General features: G+C 49.9%; 1 protein-coding gene and 1 long non-coding RNA gene across 3 annotated transcripts in view; one reads left to right on the plus strand and one right to left on the minus strand.

Moving 5' to 3' along the window:
* Positions 1 to 268: 268 nt before the first annotated feature.
* On the plus strand, positions 269 to 26,956 carry ASB13 (ankyrin repeat and SOCS box containing 13). Of its 2 annotated transcripts, XR_005018659.1 has the most exons (7): positions 269 to 362; positions 14,436 to 14,623; positions 15,756 to 15,906; positions 18,147 to 18,281; positions 24,408 to 24,599; positions 25,823 to 26,352; positions 26,820 to 26,956. XR_005018659.1 is itself a non-coding variant. In XM_036842227.1 (6 exons), exons 1-6 carry the CDS (start codon positions 320 to 322, stop codon positions 25,948 to 25,950), a joined length of 837 nt encoding a protein of 278 aa, XP_036698122.1. In that variant the 5' UTR covers positions 269 to 319; the 3' UTR covers positions 25,951 to 26,848. The 2 variants fall into 2 exon arrangements, 1 of the variants encoding a protein (XP_036698122.1); XM_036842227.1 differs by having other exon boundaries at positions 25,823 to 26,848.
* Positions 6,373 to 27,194, minus strand: part of LOC118890009 — a 58,638-nt gene continuing 37,816 nt past the window's right edge. Inside the window, exons 3-4 of the long non-coding RNA XR_005018660.1 lie at positions 11,276 to 11,440; positions 6,373 to 6,431 (exon numbers count right to left, since the gene is read on the minus strand). This is a non-coding gene — a long non-coding RNA (uncharacterized LOC118890009). The remainder of the gene's footprint in view (positions 6,432 to 11,275; positions 11,441 to 27,194) is intronic.

Below are 27,194 nucleotides of genomic sequence, written 5' to 3' on the forward strand. Positions count from 1 at the left end.
TTTGCAGAGGGACGTATGGACACGTTTTGCACACTGACACCCTCTGCACATGGACACACGGCACGGTTTGCACAAGAACAAATATTTTGCACACGAACACGTTTGCCTAGCAAACACTAGCAGCGAGCGCGGAGTCGGACGCAGGTGTCTGCGGCTTGGCGCAGGCCCAGAGCTGGGGGAGCCGCGCCGGCCGGGCCTGGAACTACAACTCCCGGCGCGCGCTGCCGCCTCTCCTGGACGCGCGGCGACGCCGATTGACCCCGCCCAGCGGGCGGTGCTAGTGGCGGGCCGCAGAGCCGGGACGCGTGGAGCCGGTGGCATGGAGACCCGTGCCGCAGACGGCAGCTTCCTGGGCGACTTGGGTACGTGCGGGTTGCCGGGAGTGCGGGGCCGCCTTCGCGGACCGAGAGCTGCATCTGCTGACATTCGCCCCGAGCGGGGACGAACCCGCTCCGAGGGGTTCGTCAGGGGCGTCTGGCTGGGCCCGGGTCGAAGGGCCGTGTCTTTAAAGGAGCAGGTCCGGGGCTCCCATGCAGCTCAGACGCGGTTTCTGCGTCCGGCTCCTGGTCCCCTGCCGGCTGGGTCATCCTTGTGACTTCAGAACCGGAGACCCACCGGAGCGCTGCGCACCCTGGGGAGGATGCGGGACTGTGCGTGGTCATTGCCAGGTTCCGAGGAGAACCTAGTAAATGCCCACGCGGGACCACTCGTAGGGCAGCCCTGGCACGGGCCCGGGGTGGGAGCTGGACCGTCTTCCAGGAGCCCTGTGGGAAGGTCGTGCGCAGGGTCGTTCGCATGAAACGGATACACCCAGGAATCCAATCCGGAAGGAGCATGTGCCCTTGTCGCACTGTGTGAGACATGCGATCTCGCTTCTTAACTGAACCTTCTTTACCGTTTGGGCAACCCGAGAATAAAATGGATTCGAGGACAAAAGGCCATTCTTTGGGGAAGCAAACTTCCCCGCCTACGGAGTAATTCTAGGGCAAATGAGCAGTGAAAACACTTCCAAAGCCTGCAAAGAAAAAAATAATCTATAAAGTATTTTTACACTGATAAAAAAATGTAGTGCGAATGAAAGTGAGAAGTCTTAAGGGTTAATTTAGCTTAAGAGGAACTGCAGCCCTAGCAAAGCTATTTTAGTTGATTTTGCAAAACAGCCACCTGCCACAGGATCAAAGGCATTTAATAAGCATCTCTGTTTTTACTTGGCATTCCACCCCAGGCAGGCACAGGACTTTGACCCTGCCAGTGTGTGCTGTGTTTGGTTGGTTCAATTAAATAAGCAATAAACAGCTCACCATGGAAGCCTTTTAAACACATTTTAATATTTTTGTTCATGTACAAGGTTCAATAGCATAGCATCACTTCCGAGTATGTTTTATAGTTTAAGGAATGTATCTTTAGAAGAAAAACATATTCTAAACTAACGGACGCACAGTTTCTGGGGTTCGTGGCTATTTTTGACATTGTCATTGTTTTATTTCATATATTTCTCCCAATATACATCCTGCTGACAGTTTTATTCTCAACGCTAATGAATAAGCTCAATGTGTTGAATCCAGAGCGACACTGCTATCCCAGCAGAAGTAGAGGCCCATCATAGGAACTTTAACACATTTTATCATTCTGATCTCAAATTCTATACGTGTGGTATACTCTAACCAAACCGTGTAGCTTTATTTTTATTTTTTTAAATTAAAAAAATATTTTATTGGAGTATAGGTGCTTTACAATGTTGTGTTAGTTTCTACTGTACAGCAAAAGTGAATCAGTTATACGTATACATATATCCCCTTTTTTGGATTTCCTTCCAATTTGGTCACCACAGAACACTGAGTAGAGTTCCCTGTGCTATACAGTAGGTTCTCTGTAGCTTTATTATTCTTTTTTATAAATTTATTTTATTTATTTAATTTTTCTTGGCTGCGTTGGGTCTTCGTTGCTGCGTGCGGGTTTTCTCTAGTTGCGGTAAGCGGGGGCTACTCTTCGTTGTGGTACGTGGGCTTCTCACTGAGGTGGCTTCTCTTGTCGCAGAGCACGGGCTCTAGGTGCACAGGCTTCAGTAGTTGTGGCTCGCGGGTTCTAGAGTGCAGGCTCAGTAGTTGTGGCACATGGGCTTAGGTGCTCCGCGGCATGTGGGATCTTCCCGGACCAGGGCTCGAACCCGTGTCCCCTGCATTGGCAGGCGGATTCTTAACCACTGCGCCACCAGGGAAGCCCTGTAGCTTTAGTTTTAATATAACACCTCACAGAGGTAAAGGTTGCAGTCTTATAATATGGCCTTATCAATAAGAACCAAGAATTTAGAGCAAGTCACATCCTAAAGTGAATCCAGTGTTTGTTACTTAGCAAATGTAATTCATATCATTATTGACCCTAGGTTGTGTCTATTTGTAAAGTTGAAAACGTGACTCTTGTATTCATCATCTGTGCTCAAGGGCTTCTGACTTGGAAGCAAGAGGCTGGCAGAAGATGAAAGGGTGCCTTAGGGATCTGGGCTCTAAGCAGGGTGAGCTGCTGGTGTTCTTCAGTTATCCTCAGCCACGAAGTCTAACCAGTTCATTGGCCTCTGGGGTGTTGGGAAGATGGGATGGAGAGAGAAAAGGAGAGGCAGCCCCTGGGACCGTGATGAGAGCCACTGAGCTGCTTGGCCGTGTGCCAGGCGCTGGCCACGAGCCCTGTGACAGCTGCAGGACAGTCATCATTATCGACTAACTTAGAGGTGAAACTGAGTTCGCACAGCTAGGAAGTCACAAAGCTGAGGTTTTAACACAGGTGGTTCTTTTTTGTTTTGTTTCTTTTTGTTTTGCTTGTTTTACGTTAAAAATGCTTATGTCCTTCCTATCAGATAGGTTCATCTGTAATCAATTTGTAGGGCTGCCTGGAGCGCTGAGCTGGTTTTGTGACTGGGATGGATGAGCCATGTCCGCTGTGGGTTCTCAGGGGACTGGGGAGCACTGCTACCACCCATCATCTCTGTACTATAGCACCTTTCGGGCTCTGAGAAATGTCTTTGCCTCCGGGGGTCCACAATCAGGATGGTAGATTGATCTGAGTCCCCGTGCCCGGGAACCTATATCCAAGTTCATCCTTTTGTTGAGTCTGTGGAATTTGATATATATATATATCCCCGACCAGGGATGGAACCTGGGGCCCTGGCAGTAAGAGCAAGGAGTCCTATCCACTGGACTGCCATGGAATTCCGGAATTTGATTTTTTAAACCTAGAATTGTATGGAAAGTACTTTGAGAGATCTAGATAATCAGTGCCCTGGCTGGGAGGTCAACTTCCTTAAAATCTTCTCAAATCGTGCTTCTGTTTCTGCCTTAGCGAAAGCTGCATTCTAAAAGTGTCTAGATGTGTCCTTTAGTGGAGAAGCCTCTGGGCACTGTACTACACTGCTAATAAAAACGTTTGAAGGAAATGAGGCTGATTTTAACACCAGCTGGGATTCCGGGTAGTCACTGCGGCCAGGAGTGGCTGCCAACTATAGCAGTACAAGTGAGTTTTGATTTTTTTGGTATAACCCTCCTGCCCTGGTCATCAGCACCGTGGGGTGGGAGGGAGGCAAGGGGAGGGGTTGGGTGGCAGAGAATTGGATGAGCGGTTAGTAGGGGCTGCTGAGTGAGGGCGAGAGTTGGATTCGGGCGTTTCTCATTAAGCATGTTTAGGAAGATCTTTCTTTCCTTTTCCCTCGCTGTCTGCTGCTTCGGTAACCTCTTCCCACTTTTCTCTTTTGCTTTCACTTATTCTCTTTCACTTTCCTTTTGCCTCTCTTAACTGAGCTTTGACTGTCTTGTCCCTGTAGGAAAGTAAACCTTTTCTCTTTAATTTTTATCCCATTTAACAGATCTTAAAACCATGTTTGCCAACCTCAAGTTTACTGACAAACAGTATTTGGGGTATTCATAATTAAAACGCTGAAATAGAACTTGTTGAAAAATCTCTTCAAGAGTAACAAAATTCTCAGCCCCAATTTCTAAATGTGTTTCTACATATAAAAATGATTTCCATTTTCCCTTAGAATCAAGGTGACTGGTAATATCAAGCTCACTGAACTTTAATTCGGACAGCACGTTAAAGATGGGTGGTCACCACAAAGCATATATTAAGCACCACCTGTGCCAGGCACTTCGCATGTATTGTGTCTTTGGTCCTTACAGCATCCTCTGGAGCAGGTCTGTCATTCTTAGGTGCTGGTTTCTTTGTCCTTGTGGGGTTTTGCCCCTATTTTGTTTTTTCACTCTGTACTATCAGATGGATGGGTACACTTTGCCATGATTTCTAGGTCCTTTTAGCTCTTCAATTTGTTTCTGCTTTGTACACACAAATCCTTGGCCTTCTGGGACCTTGGGGGACAAGTCACTTGGGACCCCTGACTTTCCCGAAAGCTGAGTTTAGCCTGCTGAGAGCGGTGCTCGAAACACCAGCTCCACTGTGGCTTCAGCAGCCGCTCCCGGCGGCTACATCTGCACACAGGTGCCCCGCGGGCATGGATGGGGTATGGGGAGGCTATCCATCATCATTTCAAGAATATTTATTTACTGGGGTATTTGGGGAGAAGGGCTTATTTCAGAGCTGCAGCTGTGGCCGAGAAGGACATGTCTGCAGCGAGGGCCCTGGGCCCCCCTTCATGACATACCTGGAGCAAGATTCCTGGCCCAAGCAGCATTGAAGGGTGCCTGGTGGATACTGAGCACGTTGGATCCGCTTGTGGTGTAGGTGTTCTCCGTGGCGTTTGGAAAACACTCTTTGTTAGAGCGGGGCTGCTGTGTGGAGGGGCCCCCCAGCTGGGGGAGGAGTGGTCAGGGTCAGGGTCTGCACGGGGGCCGGGTTCTAGACTCTGGACAGGTGGGTGGGGCCGATGAGTGCTCCGCTCTGCATGTGGAACGGGAGCCCGGCAGGCCCTGCACTTCGCAAGGACAGGCTCTCTAGGAGGGCCGGTGGGGCCTTGGCTGAGAGCTGCTGTTTGGGCTCAAAGAGCAGGATTCTGGGCTCTGGATGACTAAGCAGGATGCTGGTAAATTGGCTCTCTGGAGAAAAAAGAAAAAAAAAAAAAAAAAAAGGAAACCTGATCTGATTTTCTGCTTTCCCTGGTGTAAATACTCACCCCACGCTGATTTCAGCTCCCAGGGGTTTCCGCCTGGCGGAATTGCTGAATATTTAACAGTCGGCCAGGGGAGCTGGTCTGGAACACCCACTGCTGGACACGCGTAGAGAAGGCGGGTGCCAGGGCCAAGGGGCTGGGACTCCATACGGGGGACTCATGCGGGATCCAGATGCTGGAGCCGGCGTCCCAGGTGGGGCTTTGGAACATGACAGACAGTAGAACTGGAGGCTGGGACCCAAACAGGACCAGCAGAAATAGAATGATGCTAAGAATCCCATCATGGTCATAGTGTGTGCTGTCGTCGTACACTTGCCTGGCACCGTGCTGGTAATGCCCAGCAGGATTTCACTGTCATTACCGCCACCCCAGGGGAGTAGGCAAAAACATCGCCATTTTATATGAGAGAAAGCTGAGGCTTAAAAAAATTGATGTGTAATTGAAAACTGAGGCTTTGAGAGGATAAGTGACGTGCCCCAGGTCACAGGGCTAAGGGACAGACAGGCGTCGGACTCATGAGCTGGGTGGTTCCTGAGGCTCCTCACCAGGTATCCCGCTCCCGAGGGAAGGTTGCCGGTGAACCACTTGAAGTGTTCAGCTGGGGCTTCTTGATTCCCGAAGGCTGGGCCTGGGCAGGGCAGGGCCAGCCCTCAGACGTGAGAGTGTCAGGGCCCAGCCAAGGTACACAGGGGTGTCGGGCTGGGAGTCAGCCGGTGCACATCTGGGACCCAGGCTGGATCAATCAGGTCAGGTAGGGGTGCAGACAAGTGGCAAAAATGTTCTCAAGCACCTGTCATTCCTTCTCGGGGTGACCTTGCACTTGTCCGGTAGAAGATCTGTAGGTGGTGTCGGTGAGACTCTAGTTTTGCAGATGATGGTTTTCACTTAGTCCTTCATGAGCTTGGCTTGACAGCAGCCGGTCAGCAGGAGGAGTGACACAGGTATCTCCGTGACCTTGAACCGAAGCACGGGCAAGAGGCAGGAGGGGCCTGGACGCTGCTGTCTGCCCTGCAGCACCAGCGCCCTGGTGCTCTGTCTTCTGGGGACTGCGGCCTGGGCTCTGCTACAACAAACTCCTGTTTAATTGATGCCCTGGCACCTGGCACGGCCGGAGTGGGCAAGGCCAAGGTGTGGCCCAGGTCAGTGTCAGGGCTGGGCAGGCCTGTAAGGGGCCGGTAGTGGGGTGTACTCTGGCGGGGGCAGACCCAACTGCAGTAGAAGTTGTCTGGCAAGTAGAACAGGCTTCTGGAGAGTCTATTTATTTGATACCTGTGTATCAGGCGCTGTGCTGGAACAGGAGGTCGGCGGTTATGGTCCTGTCCTAAAGATGCTCGTGGAAGGATGGAAGAGGCATGAAATCAGATGCAGCTGTGTGTACAGAGGTGGCTTACAGGAGGGCATGGGTGGGCAGGCTGCACGCTGGAAGGCTTCCTGAAGGCGCTAAGACTCGGTCTCGGTGGGGAGGATGGAGAGTGGGGGGCTGAGTGGGGCACAACACCCCCGAAGGAACAGGCCCTGGACCACCCGACCCTATGTCAGCTACATGAAGCTCAGCGTAATTGGAGACAAGGGTGTGTGTGTGAGGGTGGTGATGGGAGGGTGTGGGGGGAGACTGGAAAAAGGGGCTGGGACTCCATCCTGGCTTGCAAAGGAGTGTGGATGTTTTTCTGGAATCAGGAGTAATCTAAGGGTCCTGAGCAGGCCCCCCATGACCCACTGATGACCTAGCTGCATTAGGGAGGGGGCGAGGGGAGGGGGTGCTGGGGCAGGGGAGCACCAGAGGGGGCTGTTGACAGGAGGAAGGGAGGGAGGGTGATGGGAAGGGGGTGCTAGGAGGCCACTTATGTGGCAGGGCTGGGATTTAGGGGAAGGCTCATCCCCGAGGGAACTTGCCAGAGGGAGGGTCTTAGGTTTCCAGGGCGGCCCCTCTCCCAGGGGAGATGGTACAGGGGTGGCGGCATCTGGTCACAAGTGGGGTCCAGGCACAGGGCCAGAAACAAAGCCTGAGGTCAGTGGGTTGACTAACGTACAGCGTTTTCCTGTCTCTCTTCCCTGCTAGCAGATGTCTTTTTGCTTTAAAGTTTATAAGTACATGTCAGCCGTCCCCCATCCTCTCTCTGGTGGGGGGAGGGGGAGGGGGAGGGGGAGGGGGTGGGTGCCTCTGAACTTCCCACTGAGGACCAGCGCTCCTTCATGCAGCTGCAGCTCCGTGGGCCACCAGGCACCCCGTGTTCTTTATCTCTGGGGTGGCTCTCCCCTCCCCCTGTGCTTCTCGGGGTCTCCAGAGGCCATTGAGGCTACCACCTCCCCCTGACCCCCACTTCCCACTGTAAAGCTGTCCCCCTGATGACAGCCTGTGGTTGGTACCAGCTGTGGGTGACAACCTCCCCCATCTCCGGGGCCTCCTCCATCTTTGTTACTTCTTTAAAAAATAATTTTTAGGGCTTCCCTGGTGGAACAGTGGTTAAGAATCTGCCTGCCAATGCAGGGGACACGGGTTCGAGCCCTGGTCTGGGAAGATCCCACATGCCGCGGAGCAACTAAGCCCGTGCACCACAACTATTGAGCCTGCGCTCTAGAGCCTGCGAGCCACAACTACTGAAGCCCGCGTGCCTAAAGCCCGTGCACCAGACTTCCCTGGTGGTGCAGTGGTTAAGAATCCACCTGCCAATGCAGGGGACACGGGTTCGAGCCCTGGTCCGGGAAGATCCCACATGCCGCGGGGCAACTAAGCCCGTGTGCCACAACTACTGAGCCTGCACTCTAGAGCCCGTGAGCCACAACTACTGAGCCCACGTGCCACAACTACTGGAGCCCACACACCTAGAGCCTGTGCTCTGCAACAAGAGAAGCCACTGCAATGAGAAGCCCGTGCACCGCAACAAAGAGTAGCCCCTGCTCGCCGCAACTAGAGAAAACCCGCGTGCAGCAATGAAGACCCAACGCAGCCAAAAATAAATAAATAAATTTATTAAAAATAAAATAAAATAAAATAAAGCCCGTGCTCCGCAACAAGAGAAGCCATCTCAATGAGAAGCCCGCGCACCACAACGAAGAGTAGCCCCCGCTCGCCGCAACTAGAGAAAACCCACGTGCAGCATCGAAGACCCAACGCAGCCAAAAATAAATAAATAAATAAATAAATAAATAAAATTTTTTTAAAAGTGACTTTTTAAAAAAAAAATTTATTTATTTATGGCTGTGTTGGGTCTTCGTTTCTGCGCGAGGGCTTTCTCTAGTTGTGGCAAGCGGGGGCCACTCTTCATCGCGGTGCGTGGGCCTCTCACTATTGCGGCCTCTCTTGTTGCGGAGCACAGGCTCCAGACGCGCAGGCTCAGTAATTGTGGCTCACGGGCCCAGTTGCTTCGCGGCATGTGGGATCCTCCCAGACCAGGGCTCGAACCCGTGTCCCCTGCACCGGCAGGCAGATTCTCAACCACTGCGCCACCAGGGAAGCCCCAAAAGTGACATTTAAAAAAATAATTTTTAAAGTTTTAATTGTGGCTAAAGTTTTAATTGTGGCTAAAAACATAGAAATGGTTAAGATGGTAAACTTTAAGTGTGCAGTTCAGCAGTATTAAGCACATGCACATTTTGGTACAACAGAGCTCCAGAATTTTTTCATCTTATAACACAGGAAACTCTACACCTGTTCACCTTCCCATTTCTCCCCTTCCCCACCCCTGGCAGCCACTATTCCATTTTCTGTCTCTACGACTTTGATTCTAGGAACCTCATATAAGTGGAATCGTACAATATTTGTCTTTTGTGACTTGCTTATTTCACTGAGCATCATGTCCTCAAGGTTCATTTACACTGTAGCCTGTGACAGAATCTCTTTCGTTTTTAAGGCTGAGTAATATTCCATTGTGTGTATATATCACATCTTCTTTATCCATTCATCCCTCCATGGACACTTAGGTTGTTTCCATGTCATGCCTATTGTAAATAATACAGCAGTGAATAGGGGTGCACATATCTTATCGAGTTAGTGTTTGCATTTTCTTAGGATAAAAATTGCTGGATCGTATGGTAGTTCTGTTTTAATTTTTGAGGAACCAGAATACTCTTGTCCAAAGTCCTTGCACCACTTTACATTCCCACCAACAATGCACAAGCGTTCCAATTTCTCCACATCTTTGCCAACATTTATTTTTTGTTTTTTGATAGTAGCCATCCTAATTGGTGTGAGGTGGTATCTCACTGTGGTTTTAATTTGCATTTCTCTGATAATTGGTGATGTTGAGTATCTTTTCGTGTGCCTGTTGACCATTTGTATATCTTTTTTAGAGAAATACCTATTTAAGTCCTTTGTTAATTTTTTAATTGGGTTATTTATGTTGTTGAGTTGTAGGCATTCTTTATATATTCTGATATACATGGTTTACAAATATTCCTCCCCATCCTATAGGTGCCTTTTCACTGTTGACTATGCTCTTTGATGCACACAAATGCTCTCCTGTGTTATCACACCTGCTGCTTCTGATCTCTGCCCTCAGTTGCTGCTAAGACAACTGCAGCTGATGTTTATTCACTAGAAAATATGGTTCCCAGTAAGCTGCACTTCCTCTATAGACTGGTCATAAAGAGATACAATTAGATTTTCTTTAAAAAATTTTATGTCTACACTTTATAATTCACATTAGTAATTCCTTCCATTCATTCGTCCCTTATGCACTCAACAAGCAAGTGACGTGAGCATCTTTGTTGGGCCTCGCACTGTGCCAGGTGCTGGGAATAGAGCCAAGACAGTGACGCCCGGCAGGCTCACTGCAGCCCTGCCTCCTCCGTGATGCTTTCCTGATGGGCTGTCTTGCTTCTAAGTTCCTGTAGCTTGACCTGTTCCACCACTATCGCAGTCGTTGTGTTGTTTTGAATTGTTTCCCCACCCTCCCCCGCCCATGACTGTGACCTGCTGATTGCCATGTCCATCCGTCTCTGTGCACCGCGGTGGGAGAGGCTGCATCTACCTGCACGGGCTGCTGAGGGATGCTCAGGCCTTCCCTGCACCGCCTTCCTGAGCTGCACTTTCCTCCTTCCTGCAGGACCCAGGACTCGCCCTGCTCTCCTCTTTTTACTCAGTCTGCCCTTGGGGTTCTGCTCCCCCCAGACTGACTTGAGAGTGATCCACAGCTGCTTTCCACTACCCACCCCACAAGACAGGCATGCAGGTGGCCATTCATCACGACTGGGAGACATACTGGGGTCCCCAAGCTTGGCTTACTTACTTACTCCTGGGACAGTAAGTAAGACGTTCCCCAAGCTTGGCTTTTACATTTGTGGGGATCAGATCTCCCTCTGCGTTCCAGTCCTCCGTTCACTTCCCCGGCCCCCCATGACCCCTGTGCAGTCGCACAGTTAGGTGCAATGAGGGGGTTAAAATACCACAAATAGACTCCATTTATGGAGCACTTACTCTGTGCCCGGCCCAACGCTAAGTGCTTTTACTTTCATTCATTTAATTTTCATAACCCACCGATGAATGAACTATATTATTATCCCAATTTACAGGTGACAAAACTGACAGTCAGGGAAGCTGTTTCTCGCACAAGCTAATAAATGGCCGCGCTGAGTTTTAGCCCTGAGCGGTTTGGCTCTGGAGAACCCTGAGCCACGTACCACGCGGCTCCACTGCGGGGGTGGGGTAGGGCTGTAGGTCGGCGGAAATGAGGGGATCTCCAAGAGGGGACAGTCATCAACACATAACCCAGGAGGTTATCCATCTGCCAAGGAAATACATTCACCCCAGATATGGTTCTTGAAAGTGCTTCTGATAAGACTTGGGAACCATGTGGTTGATCAGAAGGTTTTCTAGGGAGATGTGATAATAAAATGTAGTTATAATAAAAGGAAACTGCTTATTATGAAGAGGTGTGTTATGTGGTCGTCTGCCGAAGTTGGGGCTTGACAATAAGGATGTGTCAGCATAATCCAGCACTGCTGTCATTTATGACGTTTTAAAAGAGTGTCTAGAAGACTGCCCTGTATCCAAGGTGCTCTGACGGGTGTTGAGAAAACATCCTGTAGTTTCTGCATCTGGGGAGTTTATACTCTGAGTTTGCATGCGTTTGTCTGCACCTGGCTTAAACTGTAAAGAAACATCACCCTCACGCCACAGGAAGCCTGGCTGTCAGGGCTGCAGGCCCCACGTGACCAGTGACTCACCTGGTGCTTCCCATCCTCAGAGCCGACTTTAGGCAGGTGGCCCGACGGCCTCGGCACTTCCCAGCTCACGTCTAGGCAACATCGGGGCGAGGGGTGTGTCGAAACTGTGAACGCTCTCAGCAGCCTCTCCCTCATGTGTCGTTCACTGGAGTTGGGTCAGACGTCCTACGGGAAATGGGAATCCTGTGATTAACTTAGACCGCTTGTCTAGGTGGGATGGATGGCTCTGGGAACCCACTACTAGTCTACTTCTGCTGCATGGCAGGCAACCACGTGGGGACCACAGCACAGTAAGGCCTGGTGGAGGCACAGATGAGGGGCTCACTCAGCGCGGATGGGGCTGAGGCTGGGCAAGGCCTCCTGCAAACCTGACCACTGCACTTCAGTCAGGAAAGGAACAAGTAGGCGTTATCTAGGATGAGCAGGGAGGGGTGGGGGGTGAGATAGAGAGGCCAGAGGTGGGGAGAGAAGGGAGCTTTGTTCAGAGGGAGAAGTGGTGTCGGTTCTCAAGTGTGGTCCCCAGACCAGCTGCATCAGCATCGTCTGGGCACTTTTTAGAAACTCAGATTCCCAGGCCCCACCAGGACCCCTGACTCAGCTCTGGGGGTGGGGCTCAGCAGCCTGCGATTTCACAAGCCCTCCAGGCGATGCTGATGGAAGCTCCAGTTTGAGAACCTTGGCTAAAACATGGGAGGTCAGGGTGCTGCATCTCGTGCACCTGGTTCTCTAGAGCTGAGGGCAGGGGAGGGGGGGAGGGGGAGAGGTAAGGCATTGTGGAAGAAAGGGGGGATGTTAGAGAATTTTACTCCTTTTTGGGAGAGGAGTCGTGCCTTTGTTTATTTCTTAACACATCGTTGTTGAACATGTATTTTACGAGGTTGGAATGCAAAAATAAATAATTATAGTTTGAGATGAATGAAAATGAAGAGATAACATACCAAAACTTATAAGCTGCAACTCATGCCATACTTAGAGGAGATTTATAGCTGTAAACGTTTACATTAAAAAAAGAAGAAACAGCTCAAATCAATAACCTAATAACCTTTCATCTTAAGACATTGGAAATAGAAAAGCAAACTAAACCTAAAGAAAGCAGAAGGAAAGAAAGAATAAAGATTAGAGAGGAAATTAATGAAGTAGAGAATAGAAAAACAATGCAGAATATCAACAAAACAGAAGTTGGTTCTTTGAAAAGATCAACAAAATTGACAAGCCTTTTAGTTAAACTGACCAAGGCGGGGAAAAAAGACTCAAATTACAAAATCAGCAATGAAAGAGGGGATGTTATTATGGACATTACAGACATAAAATGATTATAAGGGAATACTATGAGCAATTGTTTATTAGTCTGCTTGGGCTGCCATACCAGAACACCACAGACTAGAGGCTTAAACAACACATTTATTTCTCAGGTTCTGGGGGCTGGACGTCCAAGACCAAGGTGCCAGCAGGCTTGATTTCTCCTGAGGCTTCTCTCCTATGCTTGCAGACAGCGCCTTCTTGCATGTCCTCACATGGTCTTTCCTCTGTTCATACTCATCCCTGGTGTCCGTGTGTCTTAATCTCCTCTTCTTATAAGGGCACCAGTCAGATTGGATTAGGGCCCACACTAATGGCCTCACTTTAACTTAATTACTTCTGTAATTAAGTTACATCTCCAAATACAGTCACATTCTGAGGTACTAGGGGTTAGGGCTTCAACATATGGATTTTGTGGCAGGGGGCACAGTTCAGTCCATAACAAATTGTATGCCAACAAATTAGATAATGTACATTAAGTGGACAAATTCCTAAAAAGACAAACTACCAACTACCAAAATGGACTCAAAAAAAAAAAAGTCTGAATAGATTTATAACAAATGAAGAGACTGAATTATAAAAAAAACTTAAATAAATGAAAGCTCAGGCCCAGATGTCTTCACAGATGAATTTGACCAAATATTTAAAGATTTAATACCAATTCTTCATAAACTCTTCCAAAAATTAAAAGAGAGAATACTTCCCAACTCATTCTCTGAGTCCAGTATTACTTTGATGCCAAAACCAGACAAATACATCAATCACAAGAAAAATGACACTTAACGAATGTAGACCCCCAAATTCTCAAAATATGCACAAACCAAATTGAGCAATGTATAAAAAGATTATACACCATGACCAAGTGGAATTTATCCCAGGGATGCATGGTTGGTTTAACATCTGAGAATCAATCAACGTAATACAGCATTTTGACAGCATTAAGGAAAAAAAGCCAGCATGATCTTTGCAACAGATGCAGATAAAGTACTTGACAAAATGCAACACCCTCTCATGATAAAAACACTCAACAAACTAGAAATAGAAGAGAACTTCCTTGACCAGATAAAGGGCATCTGTGAAAACCCACAGCTCACATGATGGTTCGTGGTGAAGGACAAAGCTCCAGGACCAGCAATACGGCAGGAGGTGCCTCTTGGCACTTTTGGTCAATGTGGGGCTTGATGTTCAAACCAAGGCAGTTAGGCAAGAAAAAGAAAAGGCATTCAGATTAGAAAGGAAGAAGCAAAGCTACCTCTATCTAAATGCATATGACATGATTTTGTATGTAGGAAATCCTGAGATTTCTGCTAAAATTGAATAATTAAATCAAGTCCCTACTTTGAAGGCTCTCCCAGGCCAGGAGGGGGGACAGTACAAGTGCTGCATCATAAGCATGTAGATGTCAGGGTTGTGGGAGACGTCTCTTCCGGAGAAGGAGATATTTCAAATGGGCCCACGTGGATGGCATAACATCTAAACAGGAGATGCAAAATGGATGATCGGGGTGGGGGCAAAGGTGGGCTTCTCAGGCAGAGAGAATATATGTAGAGATGCAGGTGTGCAAGGGCAGGGGGCCACGGTGAGCCAGCTGTGTGGCTGGAGAGCGGGCTTGTGTAGGGCAGTGGTGGCAGATGGGTCAAGCAGGTGAGCAAGCTCCAGATCATGAAGGACCTTGTAGGCCTCACCAAAGACTTGGACTCCACCCGCGGGCAGTGGGGATCACTCAAGGATTTTGAGTAGGGGTGTTTGGACCAATTACACCATCGTGTATACAATGGCTTGGGTTTCGTAAAGGGTCCTGGGGTTCATCTGACCTGGACAGAAGTGGCGTGCTCTTAGCACCGCATGTGTTTCTTTCCAGGTTTCTGGGTGGAGCGCACCCCCGTGCACGAGGCAGCCCAGCGGGGGGAGACCCGGCAGCTGCAGCAGCTGATCGAGAGTGGGGCCTGCGTCAACCAGGTCATGGTGGACTCCATCACGCCCCTGCACGCGGCCAGCCTGCAGGGCCAGGCGCAGTGCGTGCAGCTGCTGCTGGCCGCCGGGGCCCAGGTGAGCCACCCACAGCATGGTCCCCAGACTGGTGGGACCAACTCCACAGGGAAGGAGGCTTGGGAAGAGCGTTCTGTGTTATGCAACACATGGGAAGAAAGGAAACCACCGCAGGAGGCTGAGAAGGAGAGGAAGGGGGAAACCAGAGTGGGCTGTAGCAGGGGCTGAAGGAGGAGGGAGGGCTGGTCTCCATGGCAACCACACCCGGAGGACCAGTGAGGGTGCCTGGCTGTCGGGAGGTCACTGGTGGTGGAAGAGAAGGCCGGGTTAGCAAAGCGATGGCATGCTCTGCTCTGCACGTGGGCAGGCAGGCTGTGGACACAGAGGCGGGCTGCCTACCGGGCTGGCGGGGCCTTGGCGGCAGGAATCTTTTGGGCTCAGAGAGCAGGATGACTAAGTGGGATGCTGGCAAACTAGCTCTGGAAGGACAGGTAAAACGAACAAGAACATTCGCTGCTTTCCCCTAGTATATGTACTCACACCACAGCCCATGTGGAGCCCCCAGCATATGGTATCTGGTAACCAGCTGGTGGAATTGCTGGGTATTTACCAGTTGGCTGGGTGAGCTGGTAGGAGCTGCCGTGGGACAGCGGTGGGGGGTGAGGAAGAAGGGAAGGCTGTGCTCTGCTCACTCTTCCCAGAACTTGGCTATGAAGGCGGTTTCACAGGAAATGGAACAAGCTTCAGCATGAACCCAAGTAAACAGCTGAATTTGGACAAATTCTAAGCAGAATCTGCCGGTTTGGGGAGTTGCCTTTTCCTGCCTTATGATTTTCCAACTAGAGGAGGCATGTTAAACAGTTTCAGGCACTCCTCCTAGCTGAGGCTGGAGTTAAAGCCCGTTTTCATACCCTGCCTGTGCTTATTAGGTGTTGGGGTGGTGGCCGGAGTGAGGCTGAGCTAAAAAAAAGCCCCCAGTTGCACACCCGCTGTACTCAGGCGGCCAGTAGACATGCCCTACTTTCTGTCTCTGAACCCCCTTGCCTGGCACGGCACCTCGGCACGTAATAGAAAACCTAAGAACTTCGAAAAACTACGTGGTGTCTCAAAGATGAACGTGCATCAGGATGAGAAGGCGAGTGGCCTGTACCTTGCCCTCTGCCCTCTGATGCTCGTTTCCTCCCCCCTCAAGGTGGACGCCCGCAACATCGATGGCAGCACCCCGCTCTGTGACGCCTGTGCCTCGGGCAGCATCGAGTGCGTGAAGCTCCTGCTCTCCCACGGGGCCAAGGTCAACCCGCCCCTGTACACGGCATCCCCGCTGCACGAGGCCTGCATGAGTGGTGAGTCGGGTAGCGGTGATAGCCAGGAGGGGAAGCCATCCGCTGGTGAAGCGGGGCTCCCAGGCTGGGTCTGGCTCTTGGTCCGTCAGCCGTGGAATCTGACACTTTTCCTCCTGGAGATACAGTCCTCACCCAGGGCTGGGGGCTGAAGGTAGGGTTCTGTTTCTAGCTGATTCGGTGCCTTTCAGATGCTAACCCTGGAAATGGGTGCCCTCGGCAGCCGCTCACTCGTTCTGCCCTGCAGGCCCCTGACCTTGTGGGGAGATGAGGCCCAGACGTACCCCCAGGCAGGCACTCTCAGAGGAGCCGAGAGCTGGTCCTCAAGGCTCAGGGAGCAGGTGGGTTTTCACCTGCCCTCTGAGAACAGGTGGATTTCAGACGGTGGGAGGATAAGGCTGCTCCAGCCTTGCTGGGTCAGACGCACCCAGCAGAGGAGCTACAACAGGCAGAACTGGAAATTTGGGGCGAGGCCAGCTGGTGGGCAGTGTTTCAGATGACAGACCAGGGATTTTGGGTTCGACTGTTTTGAGCAAGGTTTGCACACTTGTGTCTTGTGCTTTGGTCGGCGCGGTGTTCGTCTTCGCTGCATTTGTTAGGGTGCAGGGTGTGGGCTCTTCCACGGCTGCACACAGGGCCAGTCTTTGCTGCCCTCACCCCGAATCCCACAGTTAGGTCACCTTGGTCGCCCACAGGCACTGGGAATTGCTACAGACGGCTCTGGAGGTTTTTGAGCAGATGCTGAATGATAAGAACACATTTTTGAAAGGTTTGTTTAGTGGCCATCCATGTACAGAGTAGTGGAGGGAAGTTTATTTTTCTTCCTTCACCTATCTTAGGTTCATTGGCTGGGGCCCTGCCGATGAGACTGACAAGGGACCAATTAACAAGAGAAACACAAGTGGAAGTTAGTGTGTGCATTGCACATACACACGGGAGAGCTCAGGCAAAGGGTCGTTAGAATTGGGGTTTATGTAGCATCTTAACAAAGAGCAGTAATTCTGTCGAGCAGGCACAAGACCAAGGAAAAGGACCATGAGCTTCTAGGGATGGTAAGTTATATGAAGGCAAATACAGCGGGGAACTCCTGGGAGACAAAGGCCAGTTAGTAAGATTTGCGGTGTGGACTCCTCTGGTGCCGGCTCTGGGCTGATCAGGGTCTAGAATTGTCCCTGGTGGTTAACTTCTGTCTTTCCTGGTAGAGACGGGAGGGGACACCTTTATACATTTATGTCCTGCTTTTAGACAAATGGGGGAAGACAAGAGAGCTTTTCTTGTATCTGCTGCTTCTTACTTGTCTTCAGCTCCAAATAGTCCTTATGCCTAAGTGGCATATTTTGGGGTGGCATATTCTGCTGCCCTTCAATATGAAATGGCGGGGGGGGATATCCTGGAAATGAAGAGATGAGCTGGGGGGCCATCGCAGTGACCCAAGTGCAAAGCTCTTGGAGCCCAGGTGGGATGGATTCATGTGCAGAGCTTTGAGGCAAGAATCAATGGGATTTGACGTGAGGGAGAGGAGAGCACGGCGTCAAGACCAACTCAGGGTGAGGAGGAGGCTGGCTGGGGAGTCGGGGGAGGACCTCGTCGTGGGAGGCATGTCCACCCGAGAAGGGCCAGCGCCCGGTGGTGGAGGTGGGGCTGGGTTTCAGGGCTGGAGGTGGAGAGTCGGTGCCAACAGCCAAGCATGATCAAGGGATGAGAGAGGATGGAGTCTGGGATGGGATGAAGCCTGATCCCAAACTGGAGTTAAAGACGCCGTAGAGGAGCCGGGAAAGAGGCCAGAAAGGCGTCTGCTGGGAGTGGGGGGGGGGACCCGAGCAGTGGGGAAGTTTAGGGAAGTTCATCCAGGCAGCTTGGCATTCCTGACACAGCTTGGGGGGCAGCTGGAGGTGGGGAGACCCTTCCTTTTCCCCCGAAGGCTGGAGAGCAGTGAGGAGCCTTCTCTGCGTCCACAGCTGGTGAGCCCAACTTTGTGTTCTCCCAGCACGGGTGCCGGCCGTGCCCTCCCTCCTTTTCTCCCACTGCCTGGTGAGCTCGGGGAGCCACTGAGCTCCCCGGGGAAGGACACCCACCCCGTGTCCAGGACCCACTGCTCCTGGTCAGGATGCAGGCCCACTTCCCTTCCCTCCTGCTGCCGCCAAGCTCGGGGCTCACCTGCTCCAGCAGCCGCGTGTCTGCCAAGCCTGTTATTTCAAATATATGTGATACGATGCCTTTCCTCCGTCTCCATTTCTTTTAAGGAAGTTCTGAGTGTGTGAGGCTTCTTATTGACGTTGGGGCCAACCTGGAAGCGCACGACTGCCACTTTGGGACCCCTCTGCACGTGGCCTGTGCCCGGGAGCATCTGGACTGCGTCAAAATGCTGCTCAACGCAGGTGCGTCACGTTTATACCTGCCTGGCTCACTGTGGGTGCATTGTGTTCACCTGTGCTGCGAGCTGGCAGAGAGCTGACTGGTGCAGTCAGGCAGCCCAGGTTTGCAGCTGGTTCTCCCACTTGTCAGCTGAGTCCTTGGGCCTCAGTTTCTGCATCTATAAAACTGGACAAATAAAACCTATTTTGCAGGACTGTTGGGAGGATTCGTGATAACATTTCCACAGTACTTGCTGCACAGTAGGTGCTCAACGAACGCGAATGATTATTTTTGGCAGCCGCAGGGGATTGTCCCCAAGGCTTGCCTGGTCTGAATCAGGAGATGGGGACCAGGGGAAGCGAGTCAGCTGCGTCAGGATCCAGGAGGCTGTCAGGTGTCCTAAGGATAGAGAGGTTCCCATGGTGAAAAACAAAAACAAAATAAAAATAACCCAAGAGACTTCCCTGGTGGCGCAGTGGTTAAGAATCCACCTGCCAACGCAGGGGACACAGGTGCGATCCCTGTTCTGGGAAGATCCCACATGCCACGGAGCAACTAAGCCCGTTCGCCATAACTACTGAGCCTGCGCTCTAGAGCCTGTGAGCCACAACTACTGAGCCCACGTGCCACAACTACTGAAGCCCATGCACCTAGAGCCCGGGCTTCGCAACAAGAGAAGCCCGCGCAATGAAGCCCGCGCACCACAACGAAGAGTAGCCCCTGCTCGCCACGACTAGAGAAAGCCTGCGCGCAGCAACGAAGACTCAACACAGCCAAAAATAATTTATTAAAAACAAACAAACAACCTGCCCAACTGAAGCTAGAGTCAGGACCTGTCTACCACAGAAGTTTTAAAATGTAGCCAAAGCGGCTACGGGCAAGGAGTTACTATGAACCCAACTTAAATTTTTTTTTCTTTCAAGATTCTCTTTATAAAGTAGGGTCACATCTAATGCATTCTTTTTTTTCTTAAATTAATTAATTTACTTACTTTTGGCTGCATTGGGTCTTCGTTGCTGCGCGTGGGCTTTCTTGAGTTGTGGTGAGCGGGGACTACTCTTCGTTGTGGTGCGCGGGCTTCTCGTTGTGGTGCGCGGGCTTCTCATTGCGGTGGCTTCTCTTGTTGCAGAGCGCGGGCTATAGGCCTGTGGGCTTCAGTAGTTGTGGCACGTGGGCTTCAGCAGTTGTGGCGCACGGGCTTAGTTGCTCTGCGGCATGTGGGATCTTCCCGGACCAGGGCTTCAACCTGTGTCCCCTGCACTGGCAGGCGGATTCTTAACCACTGCGCCACCAGGGAAGCCCTGAACTTAAATGTTTTGTTGAGGGAGCATTTTAGCTCAGCCATCTTGTCCATTCTGGGGGCAACCTAGGGGAAAACCAAAATGGTTCAGAAATAGAGTATGAATTCTTTCCGGATGACGGTCTTTTGAGCATCAGTTATATACAGTTTTCTACTACTGAGTCTTATTCACTTTAACGTGCCACTTTTAAGTCTTTTCAGTGAACACGCTTCATTTTGTGTAAGGTTAGTCACTGGGGTAGTTTTTGTTTTTTATGCAAAGATTATATATCTAGATTAGAAACAGTGGGTCTTCCAGCCGAGTCGCTCATGGCATGGTTGGATCCCGTTTCTGTCCACGGCATCTACCTATTTTTCCTGTTGAGCTTATTAAAATGAAAATTTCATAGCACAGCCACCCTCTGCAGGGTGCCTGGTGTGCATATGTGCAGCACACCTTCATCTGTTTTCTCTCTGGTTCCTTTCTCGTGGTTGGAGGGGAGAGGATCAAGCGAGTGGTGTAACCCACTGTCCTTTCTGTGTCCTGAGGACCCTGTGTAAGTGATGACTCCTTTGTAGGAAGGAGGAAACCAGCTCCCCCGACCCCTGGGTGAGGGAGTTTCCAGGTTCAGTAACCGAAAGGATCAGAACTAGAGCAGATTTCAGAGTCTCTCTGACGCGGGGGGTTCAGCAGTGTCAGCAAGCACTCACCTCCTCTGAATTACATCTCTGCCTTCCTCACCGCTCCCTTTATCCCACGCCTGGCGTCCCTAGCAGGGGAGAAATGGCTGCAGCAGCCGAGTTTGGCTAAAATGCAGATTCTTGACTCTTGAGGCTTCTGGTGGCTTCCTCACCTCAGAAGAGCTAAACTCCCCCCTCACACCTCCCTGTGCCCCATCGGCCTGAACTGGGTTCGAGTCCAAAACTTATCCCGTCCCTTTGGCCGGATTTTGCCACATTCTGAGTGGCTGGGGCCTGGGTTGAGGAGAGGGATTCACCCAGCAGTGCCCAGCCCTGCCCCGGGACCCCTGCCCCGGGACCCCTGCCCCACACCGCAGGGTGCAGCTCCTGGGTGGGAGGCAGCCATGATGTCCACGACGGCCTTAAGCAGGGGATCCGGTGGTTACAAAGGGAGCTTCCATCCCCTGGGAGTGAGGGCTGAGGAGATTTCCCCTGGGGCAGGTTCCTGAGGTGTCAGCGTCTACCACCAGCTCCAGATTTCATCCCTGATTCTGTTGTAATCTCAGATGGTCTCCTTGACACCCCTTCCTAGATCACATGCATTCTTCTTTTCTTCTTAAAGAAAACTACTTTTTAACTATGGAAAATCTCAAACATACAGAAAAGTAGAGAGAAGAGGACAGCATATGCTTTCTTTTTAGAGTAGTGATTTGTCACTTTTTGCTGGAACATCTGATGAAAGCTATGGACCACATCTCTAGAAAAACACGCGTGCAGGTGCCTTTGCACGCGATTCTGGAGAGGGTCCTGGCCCTGCAGGAGGAGCAGAGCCGTCGGGGCCACGTGGTGCCCTCCCGGGGTGGACACAGAGGCTTTCTGTTGGCAGCGAGGTCAAGCTGCCAAGCTGCGGATTATTTTTGCAGAGGACTGCGGCCAAGGGGGTGAAAATCCAGTTATTTCTGGTGAGGTAACTTTTAATCTGGTCCCCGGCAGTAAATATTTAACTGTGCTGGGAGCGTTCATAAGGGGCGTCCACCTTCCCAGCAGTGCTGGTCCCTCACGTCTCTGCTGTTGTCTCAGCGAGCAAATCCCAAGCCCCTGTGCTTGCCACCCTGTCCCGGGCATTACGCCGGGTTCTATTTTTATATATATATGTGTATTTAAAAATTTTTTTATTTGAGTATAGTTGATTTACAATGTTGTGTTAGTTTCAGGTGTACAGCAAAGTGAATCAGTTATACATATACATATATCCATTCTTTTTTAGATTCTTTTCCCATATAGGCCATTACAAAGTATTGAGTAGAGTTCCCTGTGCTATACAGTAGGTCCTTATTAGTTATCTATTTTATATATATTATTGTGTATGTGTCAGTCCCAACCTTCCAATTTATCCCTCCCCACTCCCTTTCCCCCTGGTAATCGTACGTTTGTTTTCTACATCTTTGACTCTATTTCTGTTTTTGTAAATAAGTTCATTTGTATCATTTTTTTAGATTCTACATATATGCGATATCATATATTTGTCCGTCTGACTTACTTCACTCAATATGACAATCTCTAGGTCCATCCATATTGCTGCAAATGGCATTATTTCATTCTTTTTCATGGCTGAGTAGTATTCCATTGTATGTATGTACCACATCTTCTTTATCCATTCATCTGTCAATGGACATTTAGGTTGCTTCCATGTCTTGGCTATTGTAAATAGTGCTGCAATGAACATAGGGGTGCATGTATCTTTCTGAATTAGAGTTTTGTCTGGCTATATGCCCAGGAGTGGGATTGCTGGGTCATATGGTAGCTCTATTTTTAGTTTTTTGAGGAACCTCCATACTGTTCTCCATAGTGTCGTGCTGGGTTCTTGGTGGGCGTGTGACAGCCCCTGTCCTTGTTCCCTGAGGTTTTACTGAATCCACTCTAATCCTGTTTTGCTTTGAAATCAGGCTTTTTATCATGAGCAAACTCTGATCCCTTCTCTCTGATGCGTGAATTGAGAATTTTTAAGGCCCAGGTGGCGTCGGGTGTTTTGCTGGCTCTGGCTTTTGTCCTCAGTTCCAGGCAACGTCATCGTTAGTCCCACAAAGCCACCTTCTCCCTGGCTTCTCCGTTCCTTCTTTCCTCTGCCCCCCTCACCATCCCACCGTTCTAATGAGTATCTGTGTGTTATTGGTTGAGACATGAATTTTTCACCACGGTAAATGGTGTTGTTATAGATTTGACTCTCCTTCCTGTTTGCTCACCCATTCCTGAATTTTCGAGACCCACCCGTGTTGCTCCAGGAAGCTCTGGTCCGTTGTTTTCCAGCTTCTGCGGAGACACTAGCTGCCCCTCTTAGTCACCAGCCCTCTCTCTGCGCCCAATCCAGTGATACCAAGGCACATTTTAAACAGATCCCGTGTGTCCCTTGGAACAGTCACGCCGCCAAGCCTTGTGTACTGAGAACCCACAGTGGGCGGGAGGGAAGAGCTGTTCAGTGCTGGTTCTCCTTGACCTTGAGAGTGACTCTGCTTCCCCACCCACCCTTCTCCGTCCCTAAAATAGAGACAGCCTCTTTCCTCCCCGATTGGCAAGAATATTGAGAGAATTAATGACCTGAGAGGAGGCCACAGGGGCTTCAGATTCTGCAGACTTTGCAACTTATTTTTCATTACAAGTTTAATGTTCAAATTCATATTTGCATTATGACTGCAACACTATAACATTACTTATTCGTATCAGCAATATTGGAAGAAACCCTTGATATGGTATATTGGTTAGATTGTGGGGAAAATGCTTCTTTTATTTCATGTATTGATTTTTACTATTATTTTTGTAATACGTATCTGCCAAGTTAAATAATTAGGTAATTTATCCTGCTTCCTAACTGAGGGATTCTTTTTCCTGACCTGCCGTCTGAGTTTTCGCTCTGGGAAGTAGGGTAGCTTTCCTTCACGTGTGTTACGTGTTGGCATGCTTGCTATTTTCTTAGCATCACACAGACTACTTTAGGAACACAGTTCTTATATTCTACTAGGGGATTAAAATGATTTTAAGTCAGAAACCAGAAAGCAGAAGTTTTCAAGTATTTTTGAGCTGTGGGACTAGAAAATCTAATAGCCTTATACCCCCTCATTTTCTCTTGTTCTGACCCTCAAAATTTCTTATTACACAGTGACATACTGGTGATCTGATTTTTTTAAGCCTCACCTTGATAATATTTTATGATTGTGATTTGAATCTGTTATTTGAGGGAATATCTTCACTGATGCTGGGCTCTTTGCTGGCTTCTTGAAAATACTTTTCTCCCATCCCCTTTCTCTTGTAACCTCCTTATCCACTTGGGAGCAGACCTCAAAGAAGTTGGTATTTTCTTAAAAAAAATTCTGAGGCTCCAGGGGATCCCACTGTATAGAATGGTGACGGTCGTACCCTAAGAATGGTGTTTTACACAAATCATATTTTTATCAAAATCTCTTATTTTGAAAAAGCATCTAAAAATGCTGTGTTTAGCTATTACTTGTTTGCATCTTTCTGAATGTCTACTATCATCCCGAGAGCGAGGTGGATGGCAGAGCTGAATTCACAGTTACTATACTTCCTCTCTATCTGAACTTCAGGGAATTTGGGGGGAACATTCCCTATTTTCCCTTTGAGCTTCCCTTTTGTAAAAGATTTCTTATATTTAATGTTCATTCATTCATACAACACACATTTTTAGAGCCACTGTCCTGTGTACGTGGTGTGTGAGTGCACATGATGTGTGTGCCTGAGTGCATGTCTGTATCTGAGGTGTGTGCAACTGTGTACCTATGTGCACATGTGTGTGCCTGTGTGTGTGTGTCCATGGTGTGTGTGTGTGTGTGTGTGTGTGTGTACACGTGGAGGACGGCAGGAGAGCTTGAGCAACTCACCTGAGCTTCCAGAGCCTCAGGACCTGGGGACAGACAGCATAGGGCGTTAGAGCAGCCTCTGAACTCACAGGGAAGGTTTCTGGTCTTGTTTTTCTTCTTTTTGGTTGTTTCCAGTTATACTTCTTTTTTAGCTCTCTTTTCCTAAGGAAAAATAAAAGGAATCTGTGCTTTTGGATTTTGAAGAAGGTTTTGAAAAGGCTGCAGCAGAGTCTTGATTTTGTTCCTGGGGAGGGGTTGCTCCTTTTGTGTCCTGTGCTCCTCGGTGACGTTTGTTCCTGCTCCGGACCTGCATGCAGGGGCCAACGTGAATGCGGCAAAGCTCCACGAGACGGCGCTGCACCATGCAGCCAAGGTGAAGAACGTGGACCTCATCGAGATGCTCATCCAGTTTGGAGGCAACATCTATGCCCGGGACAACCGGGGGCGGAAACCATCCGACTACACTTGGAGCAGCAGTGCCCCCGCCAAGTGCCTGGAGCACTATGAGAGTGAGTGTGTGTCGTTCGTGCGACGCCTGCACTGAGGTCTGCAGGGGAACCTCGTGCAGGAGGCTTTGTTGCGATCACGTATATCAGTTCATCTCTGAGTCAGTCGTTTCTTGACTCAGCCTGGGTCCCTATGAGGCCGATGATATAGATGCAGCCCTCACTCTTCAGGAAACAAAGGACAAACCATCCGGCTAAGACAAGACCTCCTCTCTGGGACACATTTTTAAATGAGTTTACATAGAATTACAGTCACGAGAGGCTTTCAAACACTTATCAATTGAAAAAAAGCCCATTAATTCCACATTTTGCCAACCTTACCCAACCAAAATCCATCATGACTTTAGAGGCAAATACCATCCACGTCTATCGGGGAAACATTTCCTAGAAGGTGTTTCTTTTCCTGCATTCAAATAATCTGGGGGAGGAGGTAAATGGGAAAATGAATGTCACTAGTAATTCTGTTTATTTTTCTTTCAGAGAGCTTTGTCTTTCATAATGTTTCATAAGTTGAGAATACTCTCTTTGGTTGATTTATACTTTGATCAAACACAGATGGTCCTAAAGGCAGCCTTCGAGGCCAGGCCCTGCTCTGTTCACATTCCCGTGGCCCAGCTGCCAGGGAGTTCCAAGCACTTTCCTTCTTTGGCCCTGGTGTGCATCCCTCGTGAGCTATAGCTCCAGGCTTCATCTTCAGGCCTGTGGCCCTGACTCTCTGCCACCAAGATGTGCATTTGTGGACTATCTGCCCCTGTGGGTCAGTTCTCCGTGGGTCCCTGTGGCCTGCAGCGATCAGGAGCAGAGCAGAGCCTGTGGCCTGGAACAGCAGGGGCGGGCAGCCAGCACTGCCTGCCCGAACCCTCCCCCAGCCCTCATTTGTCTGGAAGTTTGACAAACAAGCCTACTAGCTGTAGATTAGTGCTTTGCTGGCAAATCTGTGTGCTGAGTTATAACGTTATGGGGAAGAAAATAAATCACAAAACCCCAAAAGCCAAAAGCTTACAAAATGAAATCCCAGTGGCCATGACCTGAATTCCATTTCCTGATCTTCCATCCTTGGTCCCTATTTGTCCTTCCTGGTCGCCTTCCAGAGAAGGTACTCAGGGTTCAGCCTCTTTTCAGGAAAAGGGAGGTGTTTTCAGTTCCATGTTGGTACTTGTTAAGTTGAAGGATGCTGTGCTTCTTCCTTAAGCTAACCTCACATGCGTCTTGTCCCCTTTTTCCAGAGACACCTCTGAGCCTGTCCCAGCTCTGCAGGGTGAGCCTGAGGAGGGCGGCTGGCGTCAGGGGGCTGGAGAAAATTGCCAGGTTGAACATCCCTCCCCGGCTCATTGACTACCTTTCCTACAACTGAGCTGCAGACACGGGGTCAGGGTGGGCCGGTGACACCAGGCTGCTGGCCTTGCTGAGCCCAGCGTTGGGCCACGGGGTCGCTCTGCCCTGGGTGCCTGAAGCCATGCTGTTGCTGTAGAGGACTGGAGTCCCTCCGGGCCGTCCTGTTTCGTCTTCTCTGCAGACCCTTGGCAGGTGTTTCTGAGGCCCTGGGAAGGCCCTGGGCTGGCCCTCCCGGGACTTCAGTCTAACTCTGGCATCCTCCCGGCCGTGCAGTTGTCTCTCTTCACAGACCTCCCTCGGAGGGATCGTCAGGAAAGACTCTCCCAGGAGCACAAGGGAGCCCAGCGGGGCTGGAGGTCCAGGGCCCTGATGCTGATTCCACACGCCCGGGAGGTGCCATCTCTGATTCCTTCAGCACCAGGTGGCCCTGGGTGTTCAAAAGGAGGACCTGTGCTGAAGAGGGGTGGGCCTCTGGGAGGGGGTTCCTGACTGTGGCCGGGACGCCACTTTGGGGACAGCCTGCCACTTGGGTGCTGTCTTCTGAAGCCACAGTCGGCACTTTCTGAGACCCACCTGCGCCCAGGTGTACCCACCGCTCAGGGGGGCTTTATACGGGTCTTAGTGGGGAAGCCTCAGGCTTTTTATTCCCCACAATAAGCTCAGTGTTTCTTAGGAAGTTTTTCTTTATTTTGAGGTCTCAATTCTTTTAAAAAGTGTATAAAGCAAAAACTTTTAGACACATACGCTGTAACACTTAGGTTTCGTTAACAAGTCTCTAAAGCAACAGGTAAAAGGAAGGCATCTCAGCACACCTTCCCAGGGGTAGTGATCCAATGTGAAGCACTGTTAGGAAGCTCTTCAGAGATTGTTTTTCATCTCTTTCTACAGCTGCCAAATGAATCCTTTTCCCACCCTAAGTTTTGCTCATTCCTTGAAGCTCTGCAGTTGGCAGAAGAGGTCGCCGGCACCTGGTGGGTACTGTCAACCGTGGATTCATGCATTTTGCGGATACTTAAGGAACATCTGTTATGCTTCAGGCACTGCCTCAGTGTTTTGAACTGGCTAAGAATGTGACTCACCATCAAGGCAGGGAAAGAAACTGTTTCACAATCTGTTTCTTTAGTAATAGAAACAAGTAATTCTACATGATAAACCATGAGGTAACATGACGTAGTATGTTCAGACTGCATCTGTCTGCTTAAGATTCTATATCATAGTTTAAAAAACAAACCCAAAACCCGGGAGTTAAACTAGAGGACTTCT

Source organism: Balaenoptera musculus, chromosome 2 (assembly GCF_009873245.2).
Source record: "Balaenoptera musculus isolate JJ_BM4_2016_0621 chromosome 2, mBalMus1.pri.v3, whole genome shotgun sequence".
Lineage (NCBI taxonomy): Eukaryota > Metazoa > Chordata > Mammalia > Artiodactyla > Balaenopteridae > Balaenoptera > Balaenoptera musculus.

Bases quoted from the DNA above. Each gene is read 5' to 3' on its own strand.
- ASB13 (XM_036842227.1), top strand. From the start codon at position 320: ATGGAGACCCGTGCCGCAGACGGCAGCTTCCTGGGCGACTTGG. The intron at 363-14,435 runs GTACGTGCGGGT...GTTTCTTTCCAG, and splicing joins CAGCTTCCTGGGCGACTTGG to GTTTCTGGGTGGAGCGCACC. The intron at 24,600-25,822 runs GTGAGTGTGTGT...CCCTTTTTCCAG, and splicing joins GTGCCTGGAGCACTATGAGA to AGACACCTCTGAGCCTGTCC.